This window comes from Pholcus phalangioides, unplaced genomic scaffold, assembly GCF_987345545.1.
Source record: "Pholcus phalangioides strain wild (caught in Gottingen) unplaced genomic scaffold, Ppha-v1.0 ptg000040l_1, whole genome shotgun sequence".
Classification (NCBI taxonomy): Eukaryota; Metazoa; Arthropoda; class Arachnida; order Araneae; family Pholcidae; genus Pholcus; species Pholcus phalangioides.
Genome location: NW_028301626.1, coordinates 4822517 through 4840552, shown reverse-complemented (window position 1 = coordinate 4840552; position 18036 = coordinate 4822517). Strand labels below are relative to the sequence as shown.

Sequence of the window (18036 nt, the reverse complement as noted above, 5' to 3'; positions counted from 1 at the left end):
TGGAAAACTTTTCCCTATTCCCCCCTTAGTTTGCACCTGCTCAAAATCGGAAGAAAGCCTACTTCATTAAAAAAAGATATGTCATTTGGGGGAGGGTTAGTGATTTATAATTGCGCTTAAAGGGTTAAGACGCAGAGGTTGTGTTGGCATCTTTTGCTCTATAAGGGGAATCATATTTTTCTTAAAAGGGGACTTAATACTTTTAACATGGTGAAACTATGCTCCAATAGACATGTCATTGAAAATAGTATTTAACAATTGATATTATGGGTATTGACGAAGCCCCTCCCAGAGATAGAAGACCTCCGCACGGGTTGCCATAAACTCCATTCAGACTACCTAGCAAGTTTTGGCATAGAATCTTCCCGATTGGCTCACAAATATCGCATAGTGATTGGATGCGGGGCATAGAGATCGCCAATTCTGATCCCGATCATTTCTTTTCCTTACAACGATGGTATGGTACGACCAGGGAATTTTTTTCCCCTGAATATTCCGTGGGAAAATGGACTACTTACTCACGTCACAAGCAGACTGCAGAGGCCTTCTATCTGTACGTGGTGTTGATTAACCCCATGAGGAATAAGAAAGCATGAAGTCATATCAACATGCTACAGAGCGTCGGATGTGAAATATCAGCAAACTTGATCAAGTTACAAATACAGATATCCGTTCGAAAACAAATGTGAAAGATGTTGTAAATGCAGTACATGTAAGCAAGAAGAGATGGACAGGCCACACAGCAAGCAGACAACAGATGGACATCCAGAGTCACCAGCTGGTATCCTAGATATGGTCAACGAAAACAGCAGACCTCCAACAAGATGGGAAGATCCAATTGTCGGGGTGAGGGGGAGGACCTGGAAGAGAAATGTTCCAGACAGAGAGTGTTGGAACTTTGCGACCTGCATCAGTGGCGAGAAGCCAAGGATGAAACAGGGGTCCATTCAAGTCAGTGTTTCGCTAAGTGGGCAACATCACACCCTGGGGGGGGGGGAGGAGGCGATGAAATGGTCCGGGTGTCGGCAGAAGCTGTGGGTTTGGTATAAGATTCTATGAGTTGGCTTTAGTAGGGAGAAGATGAGAACAAAAGATTTTTTAACAAGGGGCGATGGAACCAGGGCCGCCACTATGGGTGAGAGCAGGCGGGTCTCGTGCCCCGGGCGCTGGACCAGAGGGGGCGCAAATTTTACTTTCAAACCTCTGCTTCAACATTACAAGAGGGTTCCAAAATGGACACTAGCCCCGGGTGACCAAACATCTAGTTGCGGCCCTAGATGGAACAAAAAGTTTGGGAACCTATGATCTATGTAAGATGCAGAGATATCTTCTTACCGTCGGGTGTCTTGGTTGCTTCGTCTTCATCCTCATCGGGATGGCAAGACTCTTCGAAACTATTACATTCTTGCCAGTAGTCCTCGAGAGGCTGCGTTGGAGCAGCGACTGGTAGGCTGTGATGGTGGTAGTGGTGCGACCTCGTGTCTCTGAGTCTCTCCATAGCTTACTAGGCTCTTCCCTTTATGTGTTTGTTTCTTTGTGTCACCTGAAGTCCATCTGCGATAAAAGAAAAAAAGACAATGAGACATAAGATCATAATCTATGTCCGCCAGAAATCCTTAAAATTTCGACATTATGCTAAGTATTTAAACGCAATCGCATCACCAACGATGCCGTAAACCGGGGTAACTTTGGTACTTGGAGTGCAGCTTTGACGAAGCGGGTTATTTTCGACTTCAGATTCAGAATTTCCAACTAGTGCCGATGTATTTCATCCGTTCGCCGCTACCGATGAAACGAATGACATTGACAGGAAATTCGAAAGTTGAAAATAATCCACGGTCCCAAAGTTGCACCTCCCGCCCAGTCCCAAAATTGTCCCGTTTCACTGTTTTGACGTGTACGACCTTCCAGATCATCTAATGTAAATGTCCAGCTCATCTTCAGTTTTATTAATGACGGTTTTGATCCCGACGTTGAAGAAAGATAAAGCATACGGACAGGGGAGGATTGCGGGACGTGCGTCCACACGGGGCTCCGCTCCAGGAGAGGAGCTAAATCCGATTTGAACTGGCAAAGAAAAGCTTTTCTGACCAGGGAACCGGGGTAGGGTAGGGAATAAATCCCGTAGAGATTGTTTATTCGTTTTTTGCATACGGTGACACTTTCCAACCCATAAATTTAACGTTCGGGTAATCAAGCCCGTACTGAAATATATGCTAGTTCATCGATGCCACGTGACAAGCCAAAGAAATCAAACCCAGAATGATTCGTATACTAGCTCATGGATGCTACGTGAAGAGCTCAGAAAATCAAGCCTGTACTGGTCTATATGCTAGCTCGGAAATCAAATCTGGACTGGTACACATGTAAGATCATAGATGCTGCGTGACAAGCCGAAGAAATGGAGGCCGGAGTGGCCTACACACTCGATCATGGATGCTATGTGTCAAGTCTAGGAAATGAAGTTCGGACTGGTCAATATGCCAGCTCATCGATGCGACGTGACAAGCCCAGACTGGTACGCATGCAAACTCTTCGATGAGCGAGCAAGTTCAAGCAATCAAGGTAAGACAGATTTAAATGTTGGGTCGCAAGCCCAGCTCGGACTGGTCTATATGCTTTCTCATAGCAGCAAATAAATGCAAATACAAGGCCATATCAGGCAAAATGCCCAACGAGGTGACTGAGAAAATATCTGTACTTGGGAAGCCGTACTATCCTTTAAGCCGTAGTTTGAACGACAGAAAATGCTCAAAACAAGTGTGAATCGTAACTAATTCGTTTTTTGCATACGGTGATCTGATGAACGCCAAAAGTCTGCTACCAACTTATTCCGTTGCCGAGATCTCTTCCAACCCGGCTTCGTGGCAGAGTCTGAAATAAATTCTTACCGTCAGTGATAGTCCCTGACATTAAGTTAGGGATGGTGAAGTTAGGGTCACAAAAGTTAAGCGAAAAATAATCTTGTGCGTCTTCAAAGAGCATTTACGGTATTAGAATCAGGACCACAACTTGAAACTTTGCCAGCCGGGGCAAGCACGCATTTTGGCACCCTCGTGTAATGTAGAAGGAACAGTTAAAGGGCGAACTCGCGCGACGCCGTCTTCCAGTCCAGTGCTCGGGGCACCAGGCCGGCCTGCCCCCCCCCCCTCAGTTGCGGTCCTGATTAGAATCGTAGATGTGGAGGCGTGTAGTTACAAACGATCATGCTGTGCATTTTTCATCGTTCGCAACGTGAAGTACTTCCCACTGACTTCGCTTCTATGATTTCTGCTTTTCTCGCAACAGTTTACGCATTCATGTGCTGCCATTTGTTGCTCCCCTTATGGAACCAGTTTCGAAACTTTTTGATACACCTTAGCCATAAAAACATCAGGAATCTTATACTCCCATGATCCTTACGGGAATCCAAACTAGTCTAAAGCGAAGTTTCTGGTGCTCTAATCACTCACTATCCTAAAGATGAGTCATCAACTGGCACAGTAGAGGGCAAATATGGCAAAAATTCAAATACTTTCCTCAACCAATTAAGACTCGGGGAAACAACAGAAAACTAGCTTAAACCTGAACGACTTTAGTTTCCAGTGTTGTAGAAGGAATGCGGCGGTTGAAGACAAACACTTCCTTCTAAAATTCAAAGATATAATTAAACATTTATTACACAACTTAACCTACCGAAATATACAAAGAACCTACAAGAACGAGCGGATCGCGTGACAGTCTGGTTTGACCCGCCAAAACGTCAGTCCAGTTTCTCCATCGCGCAGGCGCGCTCTTTTCCCTATTACGCGGACAGCGCCATCCAGTGGTGGACGCTGTCGCCACAGTACCCCTGCCCTTAATTATATCTTTGAATTGTAGAAGGAAGTGTTTGTCTTCAACCGCCACATTCCTTCTGCACCAGTCATTCTTAATAAAAATCAGTGATGTTTACAGCGTGGCGCGATTATCATACGGCAAAATATGACACATCTTATCATGATGTCAAATAAATCCCCTGCGCAAATGCAGACTTTGCGTCATTATCTCCTGAATGGAAAAACACAAACGCGAGTCATTTTAAGATAAGAGCCCCCGAAACAGTAATTTTCATGGACTTATTATTCAGTGAAAATCCGGTTTCAGATAATCCATGTTTACATCTTACTACGTATTATGCATCTCCAGGATGTACAATGGAACTGTTTTAAAGAGAGTATCAAGTGAAAAGATGGAGCATGTTGTCTTATATTACTCAACACGGTCCAAGTTCGATCCCAGCGATCCAAAAACAAGAAAATACCGCTTTGAGTATTGCAGATAAAAATTGATTTTTTTCTAATTTTGAAGCGTTTATTACGGAAATTCCTTGTTTAATTATTTATGTTGCTCTACAGTAATAAAGACATGGTGAGTGACCAAGAGGAGGTTTTATACAGGTGGCATGTGAAGATGGCATAGGTGGTCCGCAGGCAGACTCGATAAAATTCTTCACCCGTTCTAACTAATATCCATATATACGGGTTCCAATGAAATCAACCTTCATACTTGTGTTCGCCATGTATCATCGAGGAGAATGCAGGAAACTGCGATTCTAGATACGGGATATCGCTAAATTTTGCTAAAAATTTGCAATTTATTGCTTCAAATACAATTTGCTAATTGCTGCTAAAATTACTGAATGTTGTGGAAATGAAGGGCTGCTAAAAATCGCCGTGTATGCAGAATTTGTTTCCCGAAATAGATATTGGAATCATCAGATGACCATAATTTCCTTGAGAAAATTACGGCAAAACTAGGTTCTTAAATAATAATCCGTAAAATACGGGACATCACTAATTGCCATCAAAAATACTGTCAAAAGAAGGCACAATCACCAATCGTAATTAAAATTTAAAAAAAAAATTGTGGGCAAAACGTTAAACCTGACAAATGTGCGAGAGAAATATTGATAATGTTTTGCCATAATTAATCTTAATATAATTTACGTTAGGAAAACCCTGTACGTGTGTGTATTCACGACTTCAGTAAATATTGCAAATTAAAATAAGTATTGTTGGAAAAACGGATCAAATGTTAAAAAAAATTGGAACTAAAATTATACGAATGTCCCGTAGTACAGGACACCACAAGTGGTCAATGTACAGGACACAAGTGGTCCATCAAATTGTTTCAGGCATTTTATTAGTCCCTGCTTTCACAAAGGTTGAGAAACACTGCTTTAAAGCGTATTCTTTTCACTCGTGATCTGGTAATCTTTTGACGACCAGATCAAAGGTCCCCCCGCTTCCCATCTCAGAAAGATATTGAAGCGTTCCCGAAAGATGAATGTATCCGTAAAGTTTTATTATGAACAACAAAACATTGTCGCCTCGGAGAATGGCAACAAAAATAAAATATATATAAAAACGATGGTCAATTTGAGATCATACATACACTGAAGAGCCAAAAAAACTGGTCACCTGCCTAATATCGTGCAGGGCCCCCCCCCCCGCGAGCCCGCGGGGGAGTGCCGCAACACGACATGGCATGGACTCTACTAATGTCTGAAGTAGTGCTGGAGGTAATTGACACCATGAATCCTGCAGGGCTGTCCATAAATCCGTGGGAGTAAGGGGGCGGGGGGGGGGGGTGATCTCTTCTGAACAGCACGTTGCAAGGCATCCCAGATATGTTCAATAATGTTCATGTCTGGGGATTTAGGTGGCCAGCGGAAGTGTCTAAAGTCAGAACAGTGTTCCTGAAGCCACTTTGTAGCAATTCTGGACGTGTGGGGTGTCGCATTGTCCTGCTGGAATTGTCCAAGTCCGTCGGAATGCACAATGGACATGAATGGATGCAGGTGATCCGACAGGATGCTTACGCACCTGTCAGAGTCGTATCTAGGGTCCCATATCACGCCAACTGCACACGCCCCATACCATCACAGAGCCTCCACCAGCTTGAACAGTCCCCTGTTGACATGTAGGGTCCATGGATTGATGAGGTTGTCTCCATACCTGTACACGTCCATCAGCTCGAAGCAATTGGAACCGAGACTCGTCAGACCAGGCAACGTGTTTCCAGTCCTCAACATGTCGGTGTTGTCGGGCCCAGGCGAGGCGTAAAGCTTTGTGTCGTGCAGTCAGTCATCAAGGGTACACGAGTGGGCCTTCGACTCCGAAAGCCCATATCGATGATGTTTCGTTGAATGGTTCGCGCGCTGACACTTGTTGATGGCCCAGCATTGAAATCTGCAGCAATTTGCGGAAGGGTTGCACGTCTGTCACGTTTAATGATTCTCGTCAGGTTATGTGCTTCGTCAATACCCATAATATCAATTGTTAGATACTATTTTCAATGGCATGTCTATTAGAGCATAGTTTCACCATGTTAAAGGTATTAAGTACCGTTATAAGAAAAATATGATTCAATGATAGAGGAAAAGATGCCAACACAACCTCTGCGTCTTAACCCTTTAAGCGCAATTATAAATCACTAACCCTCCTCCAAATGACATATCTTTTTTTTTTAATGAAGTAGGCTTTCTTCCGATTTTGAGCAGGTGCAAACTAAGGGGGGGGGGGAATAGGGAAAAGTTTTCCATTGAGAAATCAAATTCACGAAACATCTGTGCTTTTCGAAGCTGAAATAACAGGCTTCTATAGGGGCGTGATATCTCGTCATTGCCGGTTAAAGGGACTTAACCATGAGACTTTTAACATTGTGAAACACACTATGCTCTAATTCTTAATTCTTTTAAGGCAGGTTATCGAGATTTAAGCGAGTTTGAACGTGGTGTTATAGTCGGCGCACGAGAGATGGGACATAGCATCTCCGAGGTAGCGATGAAATTTGGATTTTCACGCACGACCATTTCACGAGTGTACCGTGAATATCGGGAATCCGGTAAAAAATTAAATCTACGACATCGCTGCGGCCGGAAAAAGATCATGCAAGAACGGGACGACTGACGAGAATCATTAAACGTGACAGACGTGCAACCCTTCCGCAAATTGCTGCAGATTTCAATGCTGGGCCATCAACAAGTGTCAGCGCGCGAACCATTCAACGAAACATCATCGATATGGGCTTTCGGAGTCGAAGGCCCACTCGTGTACCCTTGATGACTGACTGCACGACACAAAGCTTTACGCCTCGCCTGGGCCCGACAACACCGACATGTTGAGGACTGGAAACACGTTGCCTGGTCTGACGAGTCTCGGTTCCAATTGCTTCGAGCTGATGGACGTGTACAGGTATGGAGACAACCTCATCAATCCATGGACCCTACATGTCAACAGGGGACTGTTCAAGCTGGTGGAGGCTCTGTGATGGTATGGGGCGTGTGCAGTTGGCGTGATATGGGACCCTAGATACGACTCTGACAGGTGCGTAAGCATCCTGTCGGATCACCTGCATCCATTCATGTCCATTGTGCATTCCGACGGACTTGGACAATTCCAGCAGGACAATGCGACACCCCACACGTCCAGAATTGCTACAAAGTGGCTTCAGGAACACTGTTCTGACTTTAGACACTTCCGCTGGCCACCTAAATCCCCAGACATGAACATTATTGAACATATCTGGGATGCCTTGCAACGTGCTGTTCAGAAGAGATCACCCCCCCCCCCGCCCCCTTACTCCCACGGATTTATGGACAGCCCTGCAGGATTCATGGTGTCAATTACCTCCAGCACTACTTCAGACATTAGTAGAGTCCATGCCATGTCGTGTTGCGGCACTCCCCCGCGGGCTCGCGGGGGGGGGGGGCCCTGCACGATATTAGGCAGGTGACCAGTTTTTTTGGCTCTTCAGTGTATGTATGATCTCAAATTGACCATCGTTTTTATATATATTTTATTTTTGTTGCCATTCTCCGAGGCGACAATGTTTTGTTGTTCATAATAAAACTTTACGGATACATTCATCTTTCGGGAACGCTTCAATATCTTTCTGAGATGGGAAGCGGGGGGACCTTTGATCCGGTCGTCAAAAGATTACCAGATCACGAGTGAAAAGAATACGCTTTAAAGCAGTGTTTCTCAACCATTGTGAAAGCAGGGACTAATAAAATGTCTGAAACAATTTGATGGACCACTTGTGTCCTGTAGATTGACCATTTGTGGTGTCCTGTACTACGGGACATTCGTATAATTTTAGTTCCGATTTTTTTTAAACATTTGATCCGTTTTTCCAACAATACTTATTTGAATTTGCAATATTTACTGAAGTCGTGAATACACACACGTACAGGGTTTTCCTAACGTAAATTATATTAAGATTAATTATGGCAAAACATTATCAATATTTCTCTCGCACATTTGTCAGGTTTAACGTTTTGCCCACAATTTTTTTTTTAAATTTTAATTACGATTGGTGATTGTGCCTCCTTTTGACAGTATTTTTGATGACAATTAGTGATGCCCCGTATTTTACGGATTATTATTTAAGAACCTAGTTTTGCCGTAATTTTCTCAAGGAAATTATGGTCATCTGATGATTCCAATATCTATTTCGGGAAACACATTCTGCATACACGGCGATTTTTAGCAGCCCTTCATTTCCACAACATTCAGTAATTTTAGCAGCAATTAGCAAATTGTATTTGAAGCAATAAATTGCAAATTTTTAGCAAAATTTAGCGATATCCCGTATCTAGAATCGCAGTTTCCTGCACCCGTATATATGGATATTACTAATATAAGTTACAGCGGGTGAAGAATTTTATCGAGTCTGCCTGCGGACCACCTGTATAACATCCCCTCTTGGTCACTCGCCATGTCTTTATTACTGTAGAGCAACATAAATAATTAAACTAGGAATTTCCGTAATAAACGCTTCAAAATTAGAAAAAAATCAATTTTTATCTGCAATACTCAAAGCGGTATTTTCTTGTTTTTGGATCGCTGGGATCGAACTTGGACCGTGTTGAGTAATATAAGACAACATGCTCCATCTTTTCACTTGATACTCTCTTTAAAACAGTTCCATTGTACATCCTGGAGATGCATAATACGTAGTAAGATGTAAACATGGATTATCTGAAACCGGATTTTCACTGAATAGTAAGTCCATGAAAATTACTGTTTCGGGGGCTCTTATCTTAAAATGACTCGCGTTTGTGTTTTTCCATTCAGGAGATAATGACGCCAAGTCTGCATTTGCGCAGGGGATTTATTTGACATCATGATAAGATGTGTCATATTTTGCCGTATGATAATCGCGCCACGCTGTAAACATCACTGATTTTTATTAAGAATGACTGGTGCAGAAGGAATGTGGCGGTTGAAGACAAACACTTCCTTCTACAATTCAAAGATATAATTAAGGGCAGGGGTACTGTGGCGACAGCGTCCACCACTGGATGGCGCTGTCCGCGTAATAGGGAAAAGAGCGCGCCTGCGCGATGGAGAAACTGGACTGACGTTTTGGCGGGTCAAACCAGACTGTCACGCGATCCGCTCGTTCTTGTAGGTTCTTTGTATATTTCGGTAGGTTAAATTGTGTAATAAATGTTTAATTATATTTTTGAATTTTAGAAGGAAGTGTTTGTCTTCAACCGCCGCATTCCTTCTACAACACTGGAAACTGAAGTCGTTCATGTTTAAGCTAGTTTTCTGTTGTTTCCCCGAGTCTTAATTGGTTGAGGAAAGTATTTGAATTTTTGCCATATTTGCCCTCTACTGTGCCAGTTGATGACTCATCTTTAGGATAGTGAGTGATTAGAGCACCAGAAACTTCGCTTTAGACTAGTTTGGATTCCCGTAAGGATCATGGGATTATAAGATTCCTGATGTTTTTATGGCTAAGGTGTATCAAAAAGTTTCGAAACTGGTTCTATAAGGGGAGCAACAAATGGCAGCACATAAATGCGTAAACTGTTGCGAGAAAAACAGAAATCATAGAAGCTAAGTCAGTGGGAAATACTTCACGTTGCGAACGATGAAAAATGCACAGCATGATCGTTTGTAACTACACGCCTCCACATCTACGATTCTAATCAGGACCGCAACTGGGGGGGGGGGGCAGGCCGGTCTGGTGCCCCGGGCACTGGGCTGAAAGACGGCGTCGCGCGAGTTCACCCTTTAACTGTTCCTTCTACATTACACGAGGGTGCCAAAATGCGTGCTTGCCCCGGCTGGCAAAGTTTCAAGTTGTGGTCCTGATTCTATTACCGTAAATGCTCTTTGAAGACGCACAAGATTATTTTTCGCTTAACTTTTGTGACCCTAACTTCACCATCCCTAACTTAATGTCAGGGACTATCACTGACGGTAAGAATTTATTTCAGACTCTGCCACGAAGCCGGTTGGAAGAGATCTCGGCAACGGAATAAGTTGGTAGCAGACTTAGAGAGAGACGCCCTTGGGGCAAATTTTGGTGACTTCCGCGTGTGAGACAAGACGGACAATTTCAGGCTCAAGTACTGAGGAGGTGGTTAATCCCAAGGTTCATTTAAGATCATCATTTGTAACAGGGCCGGATAAACCATTAAGCACAATAAGCACGTACTTAGGGCATCAAGAGAAAGGGGGCAAAATGATCAAATACAAATACAATGCCACAACAGGCAAAATGCCCAACGAGTTGGCTGATAAAAAGATGCCCATACAAATATGGATGTCATATATTTCAAAAAAAAACAGCAACCAAATTAAAAAATGCAATTAACACAAATTGCAAACAATATATACACATAATAAAATATTATAAAATGCCCATAAAGAATACTTATGGTTGTCTTATTCTAAGTATGGATTCGAGCTTCTCGATTTACCCCAGCATGTTTATCGTATTTCTTTTTAAACGTGTCGATTGTGTTACAATTTACTACCTCCGGGGGTAAGCTATTCCATTTATGAACAACCTCATTAGAGAAAAATTCCCTGCGACACCATAACCTTGCATTGACCCTCACCAATCGATACTGGTGTCCCCCTTGTAAAAGCAGTCGATTGGCGGTGTACTAAAAGTTCATGGTCCATCCTGCGTTCATCCAATGTAAACATATTCAAAAAATGAAGTCTTTCTTCATAACTCAAGCCCTGTGTGCCAATAAGGACACGCGTAGCTCTTCTCTGCACCCCTGCAACCAAGTCTATGTCCCTCTGTAGGTATGGTCTCCAAAACCTTACAGCATACTCCAGTTCAGGACGAACTAAGCCTCGAAAAAGCGGAAGAATTACTTTAGGACAACGCGAAGAGACCTTTTTGAAAATGAGACCAAGCATTCTATTCGCTTTTTTGACCACCGCTGAACAATGTTCAGAAAACCTAAGCCGCTCGTCAATGAGAATTCCCAAATCGGTGACTCTAGTTGCATCCGGGATAGTGACACCATTCAACTCGTAAGAGAACCGTGGGTTGTTCGAACCAAAATGTGCGACCATGCACTTAACACTAAACGTCATGCTCCATTCATTTGCCCATGCTGCAATCCTGTTTAAGTAATGTCCTGTTAAGTATAAAAGTGGACTGAATATATTTTTCATATGAAGTATCTAAGTTATTTATTATTATCATGGCATACTCGATCTGTTGTTGAACTAGAATTTTTGTGCTTTCACCTCATTGCCACATTACGATGGATAATATATTTAACATTTCTTGAGTACATGCTATAATTACGTTATAATTTTGCCATAACTGGCCATCGTTTCCATTCTGCGAGCAAATTTCCCACCTGTTGGATGACGTCATTAATTTTACATTTTCAAGTATTTTTTCCCCACTTTATACCAAATAAAATTCCATTTTTTCAGGAATATTCATGTCAACTTTCAAGTCATTCTGTCAATCGTTCTTTTTTTTTCTTTTACAGTGTTTTGAAATCAGAACCTTAGTTATAATCACCCTGTACATCGTAAATCATCGCTAATTAATCTGCATTATTTACACTTCATTAAATACATTATATTCACCAAAATAGCTTCCTAATTAATAAATGGTTGGAAAAATGGTTCTTCGGAACCACCCCCCCCCCCCAAAAAAAATGCCTGCTCATCAATTCGCATATTTATGTGCAAGAAAATTGTAAACAAATCTAATTGTCATTGGCAGAGGGCGACAAAATCATTTAAGTGCTCGGGGGCCTTCATCTGGGTCAATCCGGCCCTGATTTGTAAGTAGTACGTGATTAGGGTAAATACTTTTTCCATAAAAATCCATCCCATCACCGTATTTTCATGTGCAACCCCGTTATTTAACGTGAACCCCTTTCTGCGAAAAATTGGGTTTCAAAAAATGGGGGATTCTTTACACATGGATAGTATTATACATCGCACATTATGCAGGGTGTGTCAAAAAGAATCATCCGATTTTTTTTAAAAAATTATAACTATTCAGCTTTTAATCCGTTTTAATCGAATAATGTATAGGTAGAGTGAAATCTCGAGTTTCACTTAGTTGCCGACAGGTAACTCTAACGCTCTTCCTTCGGCCATCACTTCAGTGTTCGTCAAGATTGGCTTTTCCCACAGTTAGAAACCGATTCGGATGACTTCATTTTCCAGCAGGACGGGACAACACCACACTGGAGCTTGGACGCTCGAGAGTTTTTGAACAATCGCATTCGTAAACGATGCATCGGCCGTACACGGGACCTGACGAGATTCAGACAGACAGACAGACAACATTTTTATTGTTATGCCGTGAGCCTATTACAATTTGGTGGCATTTGAATACATATTATACACTGAAGAGGGAGAGAGACAATACTTCAATTTGAGATTGGGGAAAAGGGGATTGCACTGAGTTAACTACATTCGTGACATACGTTACGAACAATACATTGAATAAAGTAAGAAAAAATATACATAAAAATATTTAAAGAAAAAAACGCATTGAATAGGAACATATATATCAAATGCACATATATATCAAAGAATGCATCAAAATATATTTGGATTCATTCGCATACTCGCTTTCTGTGAGAATAAAATTTTTTAGTCTATGAGCAGCTACAATGAAATTGAAATTTGAATGATATTGTTTATGAGATAATTTTAAGAGACCATTCAAATCAAAATGACTTATCAGGTTAGACAGATATTTTCGTCTATATGAACGATAGATTGAACAATTGAAAAAAACATGGTGCCAGGTTTCGAGTTCGTTCAGATTACTCATATTGCAGAAATTGTGGGCAGATATTGCAAAAATTTTTCCATGAAAAAAAGATTCAATTAAGTTTCATTCTAAGTTGAAAAAGAACTCTTTTCACTGTGATATCAATTTCTGATGTCATGTAATCCTCAACAAATGTATGCGATTTGAGAAACTTATAATGAGGGTGGTTATTGCTATTTTCCATCGCACTCATGTCAATTTGGAGATTTTGGTCTACATGTGTTTGCAGAATCTGTGGCAGAAACTTAACAGTTGTGTTGGGCTTCTGAGCAAACCAGATAAATCCATCGCCACATTTTTCAAGTAACAGTTTGACGTCTGAAGCCCAATTAAAGTTTGACTCAATGGACAAGTTGCAATATTGGTGTAAATATGATTTCTTACTAAGTCTAAAAGTCCGGCATTTTGAGAATCCAGAATTTAACAATCAACTTTATAAATGTAATAGATAAAGAGGTATATCCGAGTTCCAATCGCAATATGTAATTTGGAGTATATTTTGACAAATTAAATAATTTCTTAACAAAAAAAAAAAAGAAGCATTTGTCGAATTGGAGAAGGTAATGCGTTGACCAAATAAGTGAGCCATAGATCAAAACTGGAGTTACCATACCGTTATAAATAGTTTAAACCAGCTATAAGGTGAATTAAGTTTGGCTGCCAGAAGAATAGGCCATGATGCATGTATTGCAGATTAAACTCTTGGAGGACAGAGCAGAGAATTTGATGGTCCACTGAATCAAATGCGCTCTTGAAGTCAATAAAAGCTGAGAACAGCTTCCTCTCTTCCGTTATAATTTGTTTTGAATGAAGTAGTTCAAAACGAACACTTGATCCATGCAGGCATATTCCTTTCTGAAAGCTGCTTGTTCCTCAAGGAGAACGTCGTATACGTTTAACCAATTATAGAGTCTGGAGTTTAAGATTGATGTAAATATTTTTGTAATTACTGGTGTGAGGGAAATTGCTCTGAAATTTTCCGGATTGTTAACATCACCCTTTTTGTGTATCGGGGACATAATTATTTCCATCCTAGATTCGGGTAGATTAGTTGAGGTATAGATTTTATTGAAGGTATCTGTAAGAGTAAACACGGAGGAATCTCCCAAAAACTTAAAAAATTCGGGTTTTAAGCAATCCCAACCTGCGGCTTTCCCACATTTTAGTTTCTGAATAGCGTTTTTTACTTTATGGAAAGTGATATCGGGATCCAAAATTGGGTCAATTGCATAACAACTATTATTTAATGGAGGTTCCATTCGTGTTGTATTATTATTCGCTTTGAACGCAGTTGAAAGTGTATCATAGTGCCCCCCCCCCACCTAGCTATATATATACCTGTTTACCACACAATTTGCATGTTAACTCTCTCCAAACAAAATTTCAACCAGATCAAATTGCTAAGAGGCTTTTCCGGCACTCGAGATTCCCAGGCCGTGGCATCACAGGCACAGCAAAAAATGGTTCTTCGTAACCCCCCCCCCCCCACAAAAAAAATGCCTGCTCATCAATTCGCATATTTATGTGCAAGAAAATTGTAAACAAATCTAATTGTCATTGGGGGAGGGCGACAAAATCATTTGAGTGCTCAGGGGCCTTCATCTGGGTCAATCCGACCCTTATTTGTAAGTAGTACGTGATTAGGGCAAATCATTTTTCTATAAAAATCCATCCCATCACCGTATTTTCATGTGCACCCCCGGTATTTAACGGGAACCCCTTTCTGCGAAAAAATGGGTTTCAAAAATGGGGGGGGGGGGTTCCTTACACATGGATATTATTATACATTGCACACTATGCAGGGTGTTTCAAAAAGAATCATCCGATTTTTAAAAAAAAAATCATAACTATTCAGCTTTTAATCCGTTTTAATCGAATAATGTATAGATAGAAACAGTGAAATCTCGAGTTTGACCTAGTTGCCGACAGGTAGCTCTAACGCTCTTCCTTCGGCCGCCACTTCAGGGTTTGTCAAGATTGGCTTTTCCCACAGTTAGAAACCGATTCGGATGACTTCATTTTCCAACAAGTCAAAGCAGGACGGGGCACCACCACACTGGAGCTAGGACGTTCGAGAATTTTTTGAACAATCGCATTCGTAAACGATAGATCGGCCGTACACGGGACCTGACGAGATTCAGTTAAGCATCACTGGGCGGTCCCCCCCCCCCCCCAAGATCGCCGGACCTCACAGTGTGCGATTTCTTCTTTGAGGGATTTATAAAAGACTACGTTTACGTGCCTTCCTTTCCATCTACATTAGCCGAACTGAAAGTACCTATAATAGCAGCAGTGGATGCAAACATGGTCGCAAAAGTTTGGGACGAATTTGACTACCGTATAGGCATATGCCGTGCATCCCAAGGTGGACATATAGAACACCTTGAATTTAATTTGTAAAAAAAACTTTGATTAGTCATGTAATATAAAATTAACCTTAAGTGTCTATATGTTCAATATTTTTCGTAATATACGCATTTCAAATCAGGTGATTCCTTTTGAAACACCCTGTATTATATTACAAATCATACTCATTTCTTTGCAATTTGCGATCCGATTGGCTGATGTTAATAATGAACTAGTTGATGTAGCTGACAGTGATGAACAAATTAATGGTTTCTGATGGTTCTGGCCGGCAACGAGATTTCTCGATTTTTCATTTCCAAACGAGAAAATCGCCTTTCTTAGAGTAAATAAGCCTACGGGAAATAATATGCGGTCATTTAAGTGTTAATCTCAAAATAGATGCAATGACCGACCAAAGACGGTTAGCCTCAGTAAATTTATCCTTGGTAAATTTGTTACATTATTATGACAAGGCTTTCTTAACCAATAATGGCATCAGGGAAATACATCAGGGACTTTAAGGCATTTCTTGGATTTGCATCCTCTTCGATTTCTGTGTTAGGCCCGTATCACACTAAAAAAGTTTGATAAAATCCCTCTTATAAAACTCATAGGTTACGTTCCAGCAAATGCAACCGATAAGCTTATTGGTTGAACTTTTCATGTTTTACAAAAGGACTTTTATAAAACTTTTATAGTGTAACACCGGCTTTACAATCTAAAATAGTGCGTATTTTGCTCCTTAAGACCGGGATTACATTATAAAAGTTTGATAAAAAGTACTTTTAAAACACTTGAAAATGCCACCAATAAAATTGGTTACATTCTAGAAAATGCAACCGATGATCTTATTCGTAGCATTTTTCAAGTTTTATAAAAGAACTTTTATCAAACTTTTTTAAGTGATACGCCGGGATTACACTATATGACCGCATATCATCTCCCGTAGACTATTACTTTAAGACCGGCGATTTTCTCGTTTGGAAATGAATAACAAATACATATAGGAAATTAAATATCGAGAAATCTCGTGGCCGGTCATTTACGTCTCAGCATTGAAACGCGTAAAATCTCGTGAGCGGTCGTTTAAGTGTTAATATTAAGTTCACCACTGTTAAGTTACCACTGTTTTATCGTAAAAATGATAAAACAGTGTTGTAAATTTTTTTGTTATATTGCAGAAACCCCATAACTGCAGAGGGTGAAATTTGTTTTACCCCCCCCCCCTTAACGCGTTTCCATTTTAGGTATAGAACCGTCCTCCTTCACATTCAGGATTTCTTTCGTAAAAGAATATCTGCTTTTATTCAAGTTTGAAAGTTTTTATTGATTATTTCAAAATAAATGATTCAGTGTCTTGTTCTGCCCACATACGCGAATTCTTTTAACGAGATCTTTTTAACGTGCGATATAATGACCTCACAATATAACGTCCTTTTTTTTTCGTGGAACGAGGAGGGTCGTTATATATTCAAACCTCGTTAATGAGTCACTCTCGGGAGAGCAAAAATATGACTTGGTAAGCGGAATGACTCGTTGAACGGAGTAAGCCTTAGCTGTGCCAATTCTTGCCAGAGGACAATTGGGACTTCCAAAAAGTGACCCGGTAAGCGGAGTGACGTGTTAACCGGGTGACACACTAACGAGTTCAGACTGTATATACAGTCGAACGTCAACTGTATACAGTCTTGATCATGGCACGGTTGACAGAAGGTTGAGGAGACCCCTGCCGTATAGTACTGGTCATAAACGGGCGATTATTTAGCACGAAAAGGTCGAATATTTCTGTTCGAGCTCTTACGAATCCACCAAAATCGAGAAACAACGAGATCAAACTCTGCATGTGCTGCCAGCATCTACCAGGAATCGCTGCGCGTGAAAGGTGTTCACGTGCGAGAAACATTAATCTACATATTTTCGAGAAAGTAATTTACAAATACATCACTTCCCTAGGGAACAACACATTCAAATTCTCACCAAAAAAAAAAAAAAATTAATTCAATGCAATCCGAGTCAAAACGCATTATCCTAAACGCTATAAACAATTGAAGACTCCATTTTCCACTCAATTCTGGGGCGCACACACACTTTCTCACTGGGCTATAAAAGAAAATTCCAACGTTATCCCTTTGTGATGGATGACGAAAATAAATATAAATAAGAATGAAAGTATAATGTGTGTTCTCCTGCGGTTACATTTCAGGCGTATCTGTTCCTATGAGAAAACCGAAAACGAGCGTTTCTTGCGTAATGACAGGCCTCCTGCGAAATCATGATCTTGCAATTGGCGGTCATCGACTCGAATGCGATTCGGTAAAAGAGAAAAGGCGATTTTTCAAAAGTCTCGAACCAGTTTAAATAAGACGGCCAACAACACACTATAATTGCCGTACATTTTATTCTACTCTTCTCTCCCCCCCCCCCCCCCATCCAATCTCTTTGTGCCTAAACTTCGAACGGAAATACTTGTGCCGGCTTCACGCAGCCATGACCATACTAATAGCAGATACAAGAAGTTTAACCTCACATTCCCTTTTGTAGAAGCCAATTTCGATTTCTTTTTTGCCCCAGCGAGGAGTTTCGATTATACGAAGAATT

The 18036-nt window shown here is 41.0% G+C and overlaps 1 protein-coding gene across 2 annotated transcripts in view; it reads right to left on the bottom strand.

The window, feature by feature from the left end:
* The window catches only part of LOC149065304 (rho GTPase-activating protein 18-like), a 234053-nt gene that overhangs the window by 162263 nt on the left and 53754 nt on the right, over positions 1-18036 (bottom strand). For both annotated transcript variants that reach the window (XM_089254179.1, XM_089254178.1), the window contains exon 2: positions 1336-1554. In XM_089254179.1, the coding sequence (XP_089110305.1) occupies positions 1336-1498 (163 nt within the window). In that variant the 5' untranslated portion in view covers positions 1499-1554. The remainder of the gene's footprint in view (positions 1-1335; positions 1555-18036) is intronic.